This window comes from Corythoichthys intestinalis, chromosome 18, assembly GCF_030265065.1.
Source record: "Corythoichthys intestinalis isolate RoL2023-P3 chromosome 18, ASM3026506v1, whole genome shotgun sequence".
Classification (NCBI taxonomy): Eukaryota; Metazoa; Chordata; class Actinopteri; order Syngnathiformes; family Syngnathidae; genus Corythoichthys; species Corythoichthys intestinalis.
In genome coordinates this window covers 33,683,560-33,698,267 of record NC_080412.1, presented here as the reverse complement: position 1 = coordinate 33,698,267, position 14,708 = coordinate 33,683,560, and the positions used below count along the sequence as shown (strand labels likewise).

Genomic DNA, 14,708 nt, shown 5'->3' with positions numbered 1-14,708 from the left:
CGAGGCGGAAAGAAAGCGTCCTCATTCAACACCACTAACCCAGCAGCCATTTAAAACTGCATCACAAAGATTTTTGGAACGAATACGAGGCTGCTGCTAGCGAGAATGCTAAAGTTATTGTAAACACAAACTAAGTTAAACTACGGGGCTTGTGACGATACAAGACACGATTGAGTCGGAGCCCGCGGCGGGACCTCTGGCGGAAGACGGCTACTTGCCGACTATCGGCCTCCAGTCATGCGCCTCCGTCCGGAGCAGAGCCAGGCCCCTAATACACCGCGGCAAACCGGCCGGGGCAGGCGGATTATACGGTACGAACGTAGCTGCCGCCGCCGAGACAGTACACAATTTTTTTACCGAAATGACACTAGAGCCAAAGCCCTGGATAAAAAAATTTAATGCAGTTTATACGACCACCATTCTTCATGAAAAACATGCCAATCACATCATTTTCACCACGAACATTTGGACAAGTGATGTCCAGTAAGCAAGCTTATCATGACGGCACAGTGGTTAAATGATAATTTAAACATGTAGAAAACGAAGTCAGCCAGTCAATAATGCACCGCTGCCTTTATTTTCGGCTTAACATAACTCAGGCACAAAACAACACGCACGGGGATGCGAGCTCCAACTCCGTCCAAATAGTACTGCCGTGTATCAGTTTAGCTGCTGTAAAGCAAATGTCATGAGTGCCACAAATGTAAACAAAGCGCTGCAGAATGGGTACATGACATCTCATACATGACTTATTTGTCTGCTCAGTTACAGTCACAGTAGATAATCAAAACTTATTGGCACTTATTAACACTTATCAATTTAAATATGCACATTCCTGTTGTAATGGAATAACAATAATATTCTGTAGCCACAAATATTATTCAAAATCTTTCCTTCTTCCAAGTTTTTTAGGATTAAGGATAATAATTTATTGCTTAAAATAAGGCCGTTAAGATTATTTTCAGCTAGCTATTTTTCTTCCAAGAAATCTGAGAGAAATTCACTTGAAGCGCTGGCAGATAATTTCAGCTATTTTCAATAGATTTACACTTAAAACTGACTAGTTTTAAGAAGGTGTGTTTTGCAGTGTAGTAATGTTATATACAGTGTTGTTAATAACGGCGTTACAATATGACAGCGTTACTAACGGCGTTATTTTTTTCAGTAGTGGGTAATCTAATTAATTACTTTTCTTATCTTGGCAACGCCGTTACCGTTACTGAGGATGGAAAGGCATGCGTTACTATATTGGTCGAAAAGTCTGAGGGAGACGGACTCACTGAGACGACAGAGCAGGAGTGGGGAGGAGGCAAGAAAGTTGTGACGCCGAGCAAACGCGATGCTAGGTAGCTCCAATAATACATGTTGTAGCCGATAGCCTACAAACTACGCCCGCATGTTATGGTAGATATGGTAGACATGGTAGATATCACATATACTCTATATAGATATAACTAGATGCAAAATGACAGACACGGCACTAGATGCGTTAGTAAACAGCCGCCATCTTAAGGCAGTAGACTTTTTAGGACGGCTCTGTTGTGGAGAACCTTCCTAGTGAACCTAAGTAACTTTTTATCTAAAATTTTTCTAAATCGGCAAAATCTTGACTTGAATCTATCTTTAAATGATGAAACAGTTTTAAAACTTTCATATGTCAAAAGTAGAGAGAAGGGAACTAATGCAATAATGGGAGCAATTTTAACAACTTTTAACAGTTCATTAGGCTCGAGCGTATGACGTGGCACTCGCGAGGTTTCCGCCGCTATCGCCATTGTGGAAGCGAGAAACATAAACAGTGAGCCATTTCAACACAGGTCGCTCTTTAAAAATGGTTGGAAATTATTGTGCGGTAAAGAATTGCAACAACCGATCGAATAGAAAGGAGAATGTACAGCTCGACGGAACACCATTGAGTTTCTTCCGGATCCCTACATGGAGAAAAGGCGAGGGAAAGATCATATCTGAATTTACCAAACGTCGAAGAATGGCATGGGTGGCCTCGATCAGAAGGAAGGGCATAACGTTTGATTCTCCAGTTACACACTGAGTTTGCGCTATGCACTTCCACTCCGGTAAGTTAATTTCGTTTGTTTACGCAAATTTCAGTAACTTTACGCCCTAAGTCGGCCTGTTGTTAGCTATAGCTACAGCTAAACAACTAGCATGCATACATGTGCATTGTCTTCATAAGACATATTTCCTGTCGTTGCTAAATGAAAAAGCTGTAATATTTTGACTTGAGAGAGTGGCAAAGAATTTGTACACAGGCTACATTTTATGCAACAAAAAATTTGTACATCCGTGGTCACAGACTAATATAAACACACATTGCTTACCTTTGCTAGAAAGATGGTGTTGCCGTTTGCTATGGTCATAATGTGAAGATCCTGCACCCATCCGCAGCAAAACTGTTCGTAGCTTTGTAGCGATTTGTAGTTTCGGAATTGCTGATGAGTGTAGTAACATACACCAAACACTAAATACAGCATGATGTCCATTTCGCGTAGTGGTGGAAGCTTGTCGACATCTTTATTCCATTTGTGTTCGGCTTGCTCGTGAGGGTCAACATTGTTCAGATCCTTAAAATTGCTCACATATCTGTCCTTCGCCGTGGTAACAAGTTTGTCTCTGTATCGAACTGGCAAGTTTTCCCTACATTTTTCCATCTTTGGGACTCGTAGTTCAATTATATTTGCCGTTAAGTTTAAATGTCCCGTGATGCAGACGTGCTTCCGCAATGGCTGCGTTGTCGCAAATCTCGCACGATCCCGTGCTGCTGTGACGTAAACGCTCGAGCCTAATTCAGGGTAAAGGGTAAATTAGGGTAAAGAATTGGGCTGGGGCCAATTGTACCAAAAACCTTCACAAAAAACTTCACATAGTGTGGCCAATGTTTTTTTTTTTTTTTTGAGGAAAAAAAAAAAGTAATTATCACCAATTACTTTGCCAAGTAACTAATTACTCTTACATTCAGGTAATTGAGTTACTAACGCAATTACTTTTTGGGAGAAGTAATTTGTAACTATAATTAATTACTTTTTTCAATAAGATTAACAACAATGGATATATGTTAGGAATGGCTTACTTTTAAAGGCATTTTTGTGCAACTTAGGTATTTACTCTGTAAGTAATTGTTGCCAAAAGTTAACCATTACAACAATGTCAGACAATCTGTCATTATTTAAATGTTGGAATTGATTACTTGTTCATATTTTATGTTGAAAAAAGAGCAATAAATTATATTTTTGCACAGTAATATTTTCATTTGTGTATACTTTCAAATTTTACATAAATCTTTTAGAATTATCGGCTTGACATTATCGGTTATCGGTTGGAATGAGGAGGAAATTATCGGTTATCGGTATCGGTTGAAAAATGTATTATCGTGCATCACTAATTAATAGTATTCATTTCTTTGTACAAGGGCCGTACCCGCAAATTATCAGACATTAACCTGTGACCCTAATGAGAATAAACACTTTGGAAAATTGATGAATCAATATTTTGATTGTATCAGATACAGAACAATTTTTTTAAAAATTAATTGCTTAGTTTGGTTAGTACAGTACACACTACATGTTTAAAATAATTACACAGTCAAATCAAAATCATTTTTCAAGACAATACATTTTAATTTATTGGTTTAAGTTTGTCACAAAATAATTCCGACATAAACTAATGGCTATAAGCATTTTACACATACAATAAGCAAACAGAGGTTCTATACAGATGCAAAGAAAAACAAATGTACAAAAAAAATTTAAATGACATTACAGCATAACAGCAGGAGCAAAAAAATGTAAATCTCTTCAAAGCTTAAGAGGTAAAAATATTTTGAGGTATTGAATGTTTATATATTTACTGCTATTGTTTGGATTGAGTTACAGTACATTAACAAGTTTCTAAAATTGTATTTACAGTACAGTATTCGGGACATTTATTAAAAAACTGATTAAAATATACTGTATATAGAAACTACCAGAGAACGCACATTTGCAGGCATAGTAAATTCACTTTCTTATGAACGTGTCTGAGTGATGATAAAAACAAATCTCACATCACAACCGCTAAAAATCCAGTGCAGTGTTTGCTTAGCTCCGTTGAGAAGCATCCCTTTGATTTGAACCAAAAAAAAGACACTCCAGCGCCGGAAACAAAGGCAGAAAAATTCTTGAAATTCCTGCAGTGCATTTGCAAACAAGTGCATCTTCTACACAATTCACTTATGGCATGAAAAAAAAAAAGAAAGGAATGCACTGCAGGGCAACACCTTCTTTATGGCTGGCATGGTTTCAACATAAATATAAGACAAATGCTGAAATTAACAAACAGTAATACATTTTACAGAAAAAAACACAAATAGAAACACACCAAAATAAATCCTACAGTTTGTACATGATGGGTTACATTTAGACAACTATAAACCATGAATTGGACGGATGATTGAATTATTATGTCTTCTTATTCAGCGCAGTTACACAGACTGTTTAAAATATCCTTGTACTTAATAATATTGATAGTGGCATCAATTGGAAGGTTAGAAATTGGTAGTAATCCTCATATTAATTCTTAGAAAAATAAATTACATTTAATCTGTAGAAGACACCTCACATGGTTCCATGTTTGGTCCAGCTGCTGTCAATTAATACTTACGTACATTTCAACTTTATGTTGTCATCAGAAATGGGTAGTAACACGTTAAATTTACCGTAATTTTTTAACTATAAGGCGCACCTGACTAGCCGCAATCCACCAAATTTGACACGAAAACGGTATTTGTTCATAGCTAAGCCGCACTGGACAATAAGCCGCAGCTGTCCTCACTGTATCATGGGATATTTACACCAAAAGATATTAATCGGTAACACTTTATTTGACAGGGTCATCATAAGATTGTCATAAGACCAAATGAACCACCATGAAGCTTTGAACCAATTGGCTGCCAAGCTTCATTGCTTCAAGAAGCTTCATTTGGCCAACACTGCTTCCTTGGGGGAGACAGTCAACCTCTGCTGCCACCTGTTGTCAACACTGGTGTCCTACAACATTCCCCCAAGCATGCATTGCAGCCGTAGATGGAGTTTGACTTTTGGGTCGGGGGTGCACAACATGTTGATGACCCTGAAACGCAGTGTCAGGAACAAAATTAACTTACAAGAATATTTATAATAATAAGTTGACAATGAGCGTTTTTGGTTACCCATCATTCTTGAGGGGAATTCTAAATCAGGCTGCTTAGGCAATATTTTTCGCCGAGATCGTCATCCATTGAATATGGTACGGCCGCCGGTGTCGTGCCAATGTAGTTACCCCAGTCAAAAATTGTATCCCCTGGGCGGAGCCATACAGAGATAGATTTGTGTCTTTATTATAAAAACAAAAAAACGTTGCTTCAATAAAAAAAAAAGTTGCTTCAATCAAAATATATATCTTCAATAAAAAAATGTGTTTAAATACAAAAATAAATTTGAAATAAAAAAAAAAATGCATGTGAGAGCTATTTTTCTTTGATTTTTTTTTTTTTTTTTTTGATTGAAGCAACTTTTTTGATTGAAGTAATAATGATATGTGTTTGGGCTACATTTTGGCTAGGACATTTTTGTCTTTATTATTCAATCAAAAACTAAGTTGTTTCAAAAATATATATTTTCAAAAAGAAAAATCAATTAAAAAAAATTTCAATCATAGAAAACGTTTTTGAATGCGAAAAAATATTTGAGATTGAAAAATTTGCATTTAAACACTTAATTTTTCATTGAAAAAGTTTTCTTTGATTGAAGCAATCCTTTTTGTGTTTGGGCCATATTATGGGTAGGACATTTGTGTCTAAACCATTAAATCCCCCAAAAAGTTGCTATTTTTCTTTGAATTTTTTTTTTTTTTTTTTGATTGGAGTCAAGGTTTGTTTTTTTTTTTGTTTTGATTGAAGCAACTTTTTTTGATTGAAGTAATAATGATATGTGTTTGGGCTACATTTTGGCTAGGACATTTTTCTCTTTTATTATTCAATCAAAAACTAAGTTGTTTCAAAAAATATATATTTTCAAAAAGAAAAATCAATCAAAAAAAATTTCAATCATAGAAAACGATTTTGAATACGAAAAAATATTTGAGATTGAAAAATTTGCATTTGAACACTTAATTTTTCATTGAAAAAGTTTTCTTTGATTGAAGCAATCCTTTTGTGTTTGCGCCATATTATGGGTAGGACATTTGTGTCTAAATCATTCAATCCCCCAAAAAGTTGCTTCAATCATCAATCCCCAAAAAAATTTTCAATCAAAGAAAAGAAATCATTTGAAAAATATGATTCCTCTCCCCTTATTTTTATTGCAGTTTTATTGCTTTACAACTAATATATATACAGGAAAGTCAATTTCATGCAATGACACTTTTATTAATTGCTAGTTATGGTATTTGGTAACACTTTATTTGACAGTGGCACCATAATAAGAATCATATTTATAACATGACACTGTCATAAGCAATAATGAATGCTTATAGCTGATGTCATTTAGTGTCATCCGTCAAATTATCTCACTATGAACAGTTGTAAAAGATACGACCAGGACATAAATGAAATTAGTGACATAATTTGCCGGATGACACTCAATGACATCTGTCATAAGCTTTCAGAAATGCCCATGATAGTGTCATGTCATAATTATGACGGTCTTATGACAGTCTTATGATGCCGCTGTCGAATAAAGTGTTACCTATTAACCCAAATAAATCAACAAATAAGCTATTCTGGACTATAAGCCACAGGATTCAAAATGAGAGAAAAAAGTAGTGGCTGATAGAATTAAATTGCAGTAATTATGACTCCGTAATGGTGATTGGTTTCAATCATTAGCAAACAAACACCCAAATAAATAACAATAAAAAGTTCATGTTCTGAGCTAATTATTTCTTCAGATACTCTTCCAGTTGTTTCATTAATTGCTAGCTCTGGTATTTGGTAACACTTTATTTGACAGTGTCACCATAAAACTGTCATAAAACAATCATAATTATGACATGACACTGCCATGAGCATTAATGAATGCTTATGACGGATGTCATTTTGTGTCATCCGGCAAATGATCTTACTTTTGAAAGGATGTAAACGATCCGAGCTGGACATAAGTGAATTGTTGGTGACGTACAGTAATTTGCATGATGATACTTAATTAAATCTGTCATGAGCATTCATTAATGCCCATGATAGTCTCATAATCATGTCATAATTATCACGGTCTTAGGGCAGTTTTATTACACCACTGTCCAATAAAGTGTTACCTATTAACCCAAAAAATTAAACAAATAAGCCGCACTGGACTATAAGCTGCAGGATTGAAAATAAGGGGAAAAAACTAGCAGTTTACAGTCGGAAAATTTCGGTACTTGAGTAACGTTTTGAGAAAAAAATGACTTCTTAGCGTATTTTTACCCAGCAATGCTTTTTCCTTTACTTGAGTAGGGTTGTGAAGAAGAAACACTTTTCTTACACTGCTACTTAGGGCTACTCTAGAGTCGTTAAATTTTAACTCTTTATTCCTCATATTGACTTCATTTTTGCCAGAGATGCCGGCAGCTGCTGTCTCAGTTTCACCAATGAGACGTTGCAACAATCACACACATGACCCCATTATATCAATAAGCGGTAACAATGTTTTTTCTCCACTAGAGGGCACTCATGCTTTTTGGACAGGTGATACTTCATAGTGCTGCTCTGGTCTGAATTTGATGATTTTTGTGTCATTCTTTTGGCCTAATACTGTCATGTAATAGGTTATATTACAAATTACAATATAATAATAACGGCTCATATAGATAAATAGAAGAGAAAAATTACCATCATTGGTATTATTTTTAAAATCAGACATTGCAAGCAGTTACTCACAATGTTACACTTTACTTGAGTACTGTATTGTTTCCAACGAATGTTTTTTTTACTTGCAGTTGAGTACATTTTTGGATGACTACTTTTAATTGAATCATATTATTTAGAAGTGACGCTACCTTACCTACCTCTGATTGTCATTCTACACTACAAATGCTTCATATTAGTAGTATTTCATGATACCCTGGCTCAAATTGTCTACAATACTGCTGTTGAGACAAATCAGATCTAAACTGTCAATTCTCCTTAGATTAGTTATTTTTTTCTTTTTTATCTCAGACTATTGTTTTAGGTTGTTTTATTTACCTGACATGTTTCGGCAATTACTTCCGCCTTCATCAGAGCGTCACTGGTGTTGGTATGACGCGTCTTTATCAGCTGTTGGATGAAGGCGTGACTCACAGCCGTTGCTGACCATTCATTCTTCCAGGATGCTGGTCTAGGTCGTCCCTGTTGATGGTCCTCGGGCCACGCTTACGGATTTCAATGGCCTCCCTGGTCCAGTGCTGATGTTTGTTTTCTTCTGTGTGGATGACTCTGGGATTTTCCCAGTCCATAATGTGGTTTTCCTTTTGTAGTGGTCGGTGATGGCTGACTTGTGGTGTTCCTGTTGTGCTTGCTCTTTTATTGCCCTTGTTTGTCTTATTGCTGTCTCCTTCTCACACTTGTGTTGTTTTTCTTGTAATAAAGCTCCTCCCTGTCTCCCCGATGTATGATTTATTGCATGATTTGCATGGAATTTCTTATATAAAGTTGCATTTGTTTTCTGGGTGGATTTTGTTCTTTGGATGAACCAATATCTGGCTAAGTGTTATGTGTGGTTTGACCGGTGTGTTCATGTTGTATTTTTTCATGACTCTTTGGATGCGTTCCATAATTCCTCTCACGTATGGCAAAATCACTATATCTCTGTATTCTGGTTTTGTTTTTTGTTTTTTCCCCCCTGTGTTGTATTGTTTTTGTTTTTAACCTGGGCTTTTGCTATATACCCTACCCACCGACGTCACAAAACCACGTGCTCGCTGTGTGGTTCCGCCCACTTGTCCGTCATTTTGTCTCTGTATTAGCATTGTTTTCAATTGATCGAGGAATTTAAAATGCATTTCATGGAAGACCCGGTGCTTTCTGATGCCGTAAACTCACTGGATGTGTTGCATAAAAGGCGTTATGTGGAAAAGCTTCGTTCTATACAGTCGCCAGATCCATATTTGATGCCCAAATCGATGTTTTTCGACCCACTGTCTTCGCCCTGTCTGCCCGACATCTGCTACGCTGATATTTACAATTATCTTGTCCACACAAAATCAGCCTATTCTCACGAAAATTTGAAAAACTTCAAGAGCTTGGAGGCTTATAAATACTTCGTTGCTGGTTGGGTGAAACAGGTCCTCGTCCACGAAAATTCGGCAGGAATCTATCTTGTGCTTGGAAAGGTGAGTTACGAAATTTTCAATTCAAAATCTTTTGTTATTGCTAACATCCACTGTCAAGTCTAATGTATTTCATGTCGTTTGTCAATGGAGTTAAGGCTTTTAATGTTTATATGGTTTAGCGATAGCACTCTCACTACATACATACGTGTATGTTGTCGGCGATTAGCCTAGCAATGATCTTAATTGTGGTTATTTGTCAGCCCCGTAGACGAGGCCAGTTTCTTTCACTTGGTACCAGCTAAATATTATTCAAAAAATAACGATGGTGGAAGAAAGGGAAGTCACAAACATCATGAATTTGAAACTATGTCGTACTACGTCGTATGTTGTCGGCGATTAGCCTCGCAATGATCTTAATTGTGGTTATTTGTCAGCCCCGTAGACGAGGCCAGTTTCTTTCACTTGGTACCAGCTAAATATTATTCAAAAAGTAACGATGGTGGAAGAAAGGGAAGTCACAAACATCTTGAATTTGAAACTATGTCGTACTACGTCGTATGTTGTCGGCGATTAGCCTCGCAATGATCTTAATTGTGGTTATTTGTCAGCCCAAAACCCTCTAAGTATATCTTAAATGCATCTTACCGGATATAAAATGACTACTACATAGTCTGTGGTGATTTTTTGGTGCCCAGTTTTCACGTCGAATTGCAGCCGTCCATTTCGCTCTCTTTGGATCCCTCGGAATACGGTAAAACTTCTCCTCTCTCCTTCCATCTTCTCTGTTAGTGCAACCAACAGCCACACACGCCTTCACCATTTTGATTATTAATGTTAAGGAGCAGAAAAACACGCCGTAAATAGGAGAAATGTACGTAGCCGTAACAGGTTAACACTATGTTTTGACGGACAAGTGGGCGGTACCATTCAGGAGAGCGGAGGTGTGACGTCACGTGGGTAGGGTCTATTGCCCACTGTGGATACTGACACCTTTTTAGTACATGTTGTCGTACGTTCATGTAATGTTCTGTCAACTGACAGTTTGTGGAAAGTGGGGTGTTCAAATGTCCATAGGAGCAGGGGTTAATTTGTGCCGGATCCTGCCGGAACAAGCTCCGGCACCTCTTGATTTTGGCCTCCCAGTGTTCCGGGTTTTATTTGGACAGATCCGGCACCTCTCGTGTATAGAAAATAATAATAACATAAAAACGTTTTTAAAAAATGTATAAAATAATAAAATGCATAAATTCATTTACAGAACAAATCACAACAATTGCATGTTGTTTATAAAAATTGAACGTCATTTGAGAGAGTTGGAGATTTGTTGATGCACTGAAAAGCTAGACCAACAAATCAAGCCAATGGCATAAAAAATGAAAAATAAAAAACATTGGAAATTTGCGACATCTGGGGAGCAAACGGTATTTCAACATGCCAAAAAGACAGTTGCATTTACCGGCGATGAGGGCGGATGCAGCTATCATACTAATGGGAAAGGACCGGGTGCAGCAGGAGGCTAGCGCCGCAGCAGCTAGCCAAGTTCACGGACAGCCAGCCATGCTGGGGCAGGAGGCTGCTACCGTGGCAGCAGTTGGTCAGGTTCAGCGCTACCCATAGTGGGGGCCAGCTACAGCGCCAGCAGTCAGCCAAGTGGACCACCAACAGCGGGAGCAACAGGCCAGTACCCTTATGGGAAGTTTGGGTTTGGGCTGCACAATTTGTAAGGCGGTGGGAACTTTGGGGACAGAGAAGACGGGGGGGGGGATGAAACTCAGAAAAGAATGGGTTTGTGTTATTTATTGTCATATCTGATTTTTTTTTTTAATGTTTTACAAGTTAGACCTGTTGAGAAACTTATTTCTGACTGTGTATTGCAGGGGTCCCCAAACTACGGCCCGCGGGCCGAATGCGGCCCGCTTCCACATTTGGTCCAGCCCACTGAACAATACCAGAGAGCATTTTTATTTTTTTATTTTATTTTATTTATTTATTTTCAATAGTGTTATTTATTTCCTGGCTTTTTTCTGTGAAGAACCCAGAGAGGGTTATTTGGTTATTATTAGGGATGTCAAACGATTAAAATTTTTAATCGAGTTAATTACAGCTTAAAAATTAATTAATCGTAATTAATCGCAATTCAAACCATCTATAAAATATGCCATATTTTTCTGTAAATTATTGTTGGAATGGAAAGATAAGACAAAAGATGGATATAGACATTCAACATACGGTACATAAGGACTGTATTTGTTTATTATAACAAAAAATCAACAAGATGGCATTAACATTATTAACATTCTGTTAAAGCGATCCATGGATAGAAAGACTTGTAGTTCTTAAAAGATAAATGCTAGTACAAGTTATAGAAATTTTATATTAAAACCCCTCTTAATGTTTTCCTTTTAATTAAATTTGTAAAAATTTCAATCAAAAAATAAACTAGTAGCCCGCCATTGTTGATGTCAATAATTACTTACACAATGCTCATGGGTGCTGAAGCCTATAAAATCAGTCGCACCCAAGCGCCAGCAGAGGGCGGCAAAACTCCGAAAAACACAACAAGTACACCTTTCACTGTGCTCTCATTTTGAATCTGTTTGAGCTGGGCATTTGTGCGTTAATTGCGTCAAATATTTTAACGGGATTAATTTAAAAAATTAATTACCGCTCGTTAATGCGATAATTTTGACAGCCCTTTATATTATACACACACATATATATTTAATTTACTTTTGTTCCGTTAAGAATCCAGAAAGGGTTATTTAATTTTGGCTTTCTGAAAAACAATACATTTTTACGTTTAGGCACTCCTGCAATCGTCACACTTTTTCTGTTACAAACTAACCCCAGCCCCTCATCAGAGAAGGGAAAAGTTATGTGGCCCTCACAGGAAAAAGTTTCGGGACCCCTGGTGTACTGTGTGCCACGTCTCGGAAGTCTTGTTAATGTTTGCTTGTTAATGACATGTTTGGATCATGTCAGATTCTTTTATTTTGGTAGTGGCGTGCCTCATTTGAGTTAACTTTACTTCCTGCGCTTGCCAATCAGGCTGATTCTGTCCACCTGTGATCATCTGTATAAATAGCCTGCTTGTAACCTTGCCCAGTGTCGGTTTGTCTGCTATCCTGCCACGTCCTATGCCACATCCTTGTGAAAGCCCTTTTCTGATCACGATTCATGTTTTTGAACCCATGTCTTTTTGTTTCTTGAAGAAGTAACTCAGTTTATTGATGTCCAGCTGTTGCTGTGAATTTTTGTTGATTGATGTCCAGCTGTTGCTGTGAATTTTTGTTAACATTTTTTAACTCCACTAATTGGAGAATAAACACTTTTGTTTGAGCACAACTATCGAGCATTTGGGTCCTTGGTGCATCCTTGTCACTGTGTAAGTCCCACCTTTGGTTATGTGGGCAATTGCCCGTGCTGTGCAGAGAATAGCCTAAATAATTGTAAGTCCCACAGCAAGGCAAGAGGGCATTTGCGTGTTGTTTTCAGCACTGTTTTCTGCGTATATTCCGGGACCTGTGCCCGTCTTGTCATCCATTCGCTGTCATATGTACTTTGCGTTCCAGCACCTTATGATTTACAAATTAAGCACTGCATAGGAGGTATTGGCCGGTGTGTGTGGGTTTCCTGTGTACTTTTATTTTGATGTCTCTCTTGTCTGTAGGGTGTATATTTATGTCCAGAAAGGCTACAGATTGATCTGTTTCCTCTTAATGGGTGAATTTGATGCTGCTCAGGTGAGTCACGCCTTCATCCATCAGCTGATAAAGACGCGTCACATAAACGCCAGAGACACTCTGATGAAGGCGGAAGTAGTCGCCGAAACATGTCAGGTAAATTAAACAACCTAAAACAACTGTCTGGGGTGAAAGAAAAATTCAACTAATCTCTAAGTGTAGACAAAATGAACTCAATACAACTGTGAACTCTGACTTCTCACTACAGCAACCTGCATCTCGAATAAAGATGAAATAAGAAAGACATCAAAAGCATTTGAGGAAATAATATCAGAAGGTTCTGTATTGATCCAGTGATTAATGCCAGACCCTCCGAGTCTAAATGGATTGGACATCAATTGCCATCAGTGGCAGCCAATGAGTTGGCTGGAAAATACCACGCAAAGACACGAAACTAGCCTGACACCCAGCTGTGCGTGGTAGTCTTCACCCTCTGAGGGAAGACTTGAGACGCGGCCGCCGGGTCGAAATTGAAGTCAAGTGCACCGCCATCCATGAGGGTTTCATGGAGGACAGATTCCATGTCACATTCAAACCTCTCAATTGACATATTGTCCAGGTCGCTGGGTAGCCGCTCTTGGTGATGCGCACGTGAATGAAGCTCCCTGTAGCTGCTGCTGCGGTAGGGAGGTGTGACATCATTCCCTGCGGCCGGCTGCATGCATGTCCTCAGGCTAGTCATTTGAGGAGGGGCCCCCAGGAAACAACCAAGACTGGTCAAGGGGATCGTGGAGCCACTATTTAAATCTCGCGAAGTTGGAGAATACTGGTCATGAATCGATAGCGGATTCACGTGACGGATCATTTTAGCGCCATTATGGACCCCCAATTGGCTTTGACTATCATAAGGACTTCTTGGACACTGGCCTCTCCCAACATGAGAAATGATTGATTCCTTAAAGAGACTCATGTTTCTACTGGTGTCTGCTTCTGACGTCAGCAGATCTTTAAGGAGGCCAGCAGGGCAGCTATAGTGGTTCTCATAAGACCTGTAATCATGTTTGTTCATGGGGACAGAAGGCATGGGGTCCATCCTGGGCCGACTGTACATGCATTTTCGGAAGTCCTGTTGCAGCTGAGTGGGATTATAGGGACTGCTCTGAAGCATGGCAACATTGGAAGAGTCAGAAGCCATTTGGGGCTTCTTGGGAAACAGCAGGTTCATGTTGTCAGCCAGGTTCTCCATGACCATCTCCGAGCCACCCATGGATCCGGATACTTCGGATAGGCTGGGCAGCGGGGCGGCAATTTTACTCCCCCCGGGGTAGATCAGGTGACCTTCGGCTTCCCCGAGTTCATCTTGTTCTGAGGAAAAAGGTGAACGGCGGCCGCTCAGGGTGCTGGCGTCTGAGTTGGCGCGTGTTCTGAAGGAGCTCCAGGACTCAAAGTCCTCGCTGTGGGAGCTTGGACTTCCAAGCCAATTGGAGTACTGTGAGCCAGGGCTGCTTGCTCCTCCATCAGCACCATCCTGTAGTGCAATCTGGGGTGGGGAAAGCACAAATGACTCACAAATACACACTGAACAGGTACCCATAACAAAGGAGAAATTGTTTTAATGTCACCTTCTAAAGCCTAATACCAATATAAAATAACAGCTACAGTGGGGCAAATAAGTACTGTATTTAGTCAACCACCAATTGTGCAAGTTCTCCTACTTGAAAAGATTAGAGAGGCCTGTAATTGTCAACATGGGTAAACCTCAAC

At 38.7% G+C, this 14,708-nt stretch overlaps 1 protein-coding gene across 1 annotated transcript in view; it reads right to left on the bottom strand.

Moving 5' to 3' along the window:
• Positions 1–3,674: 3,674 nt before the first annotated feature.
• The window catches only part of LOC130906681 (forkhead box protein O1-A-like), a 58,915-nt gene continuing 47,881 nt past the window's right edge, over positions 3,675–14,708 (bottom strand). Inside the window, exon 3 of the mRNA XM_057821225.1 lies at positions 3,675–14,484. Coding sequence (XP_057677208.1) covers positions 13,399–14,484 — 1,086 coding nt within the window. The 3' untranslated portion in view covers positions 3,675–13,398. The remainder of the gene's footprint in view (positions 14,485–14,708) is intronic.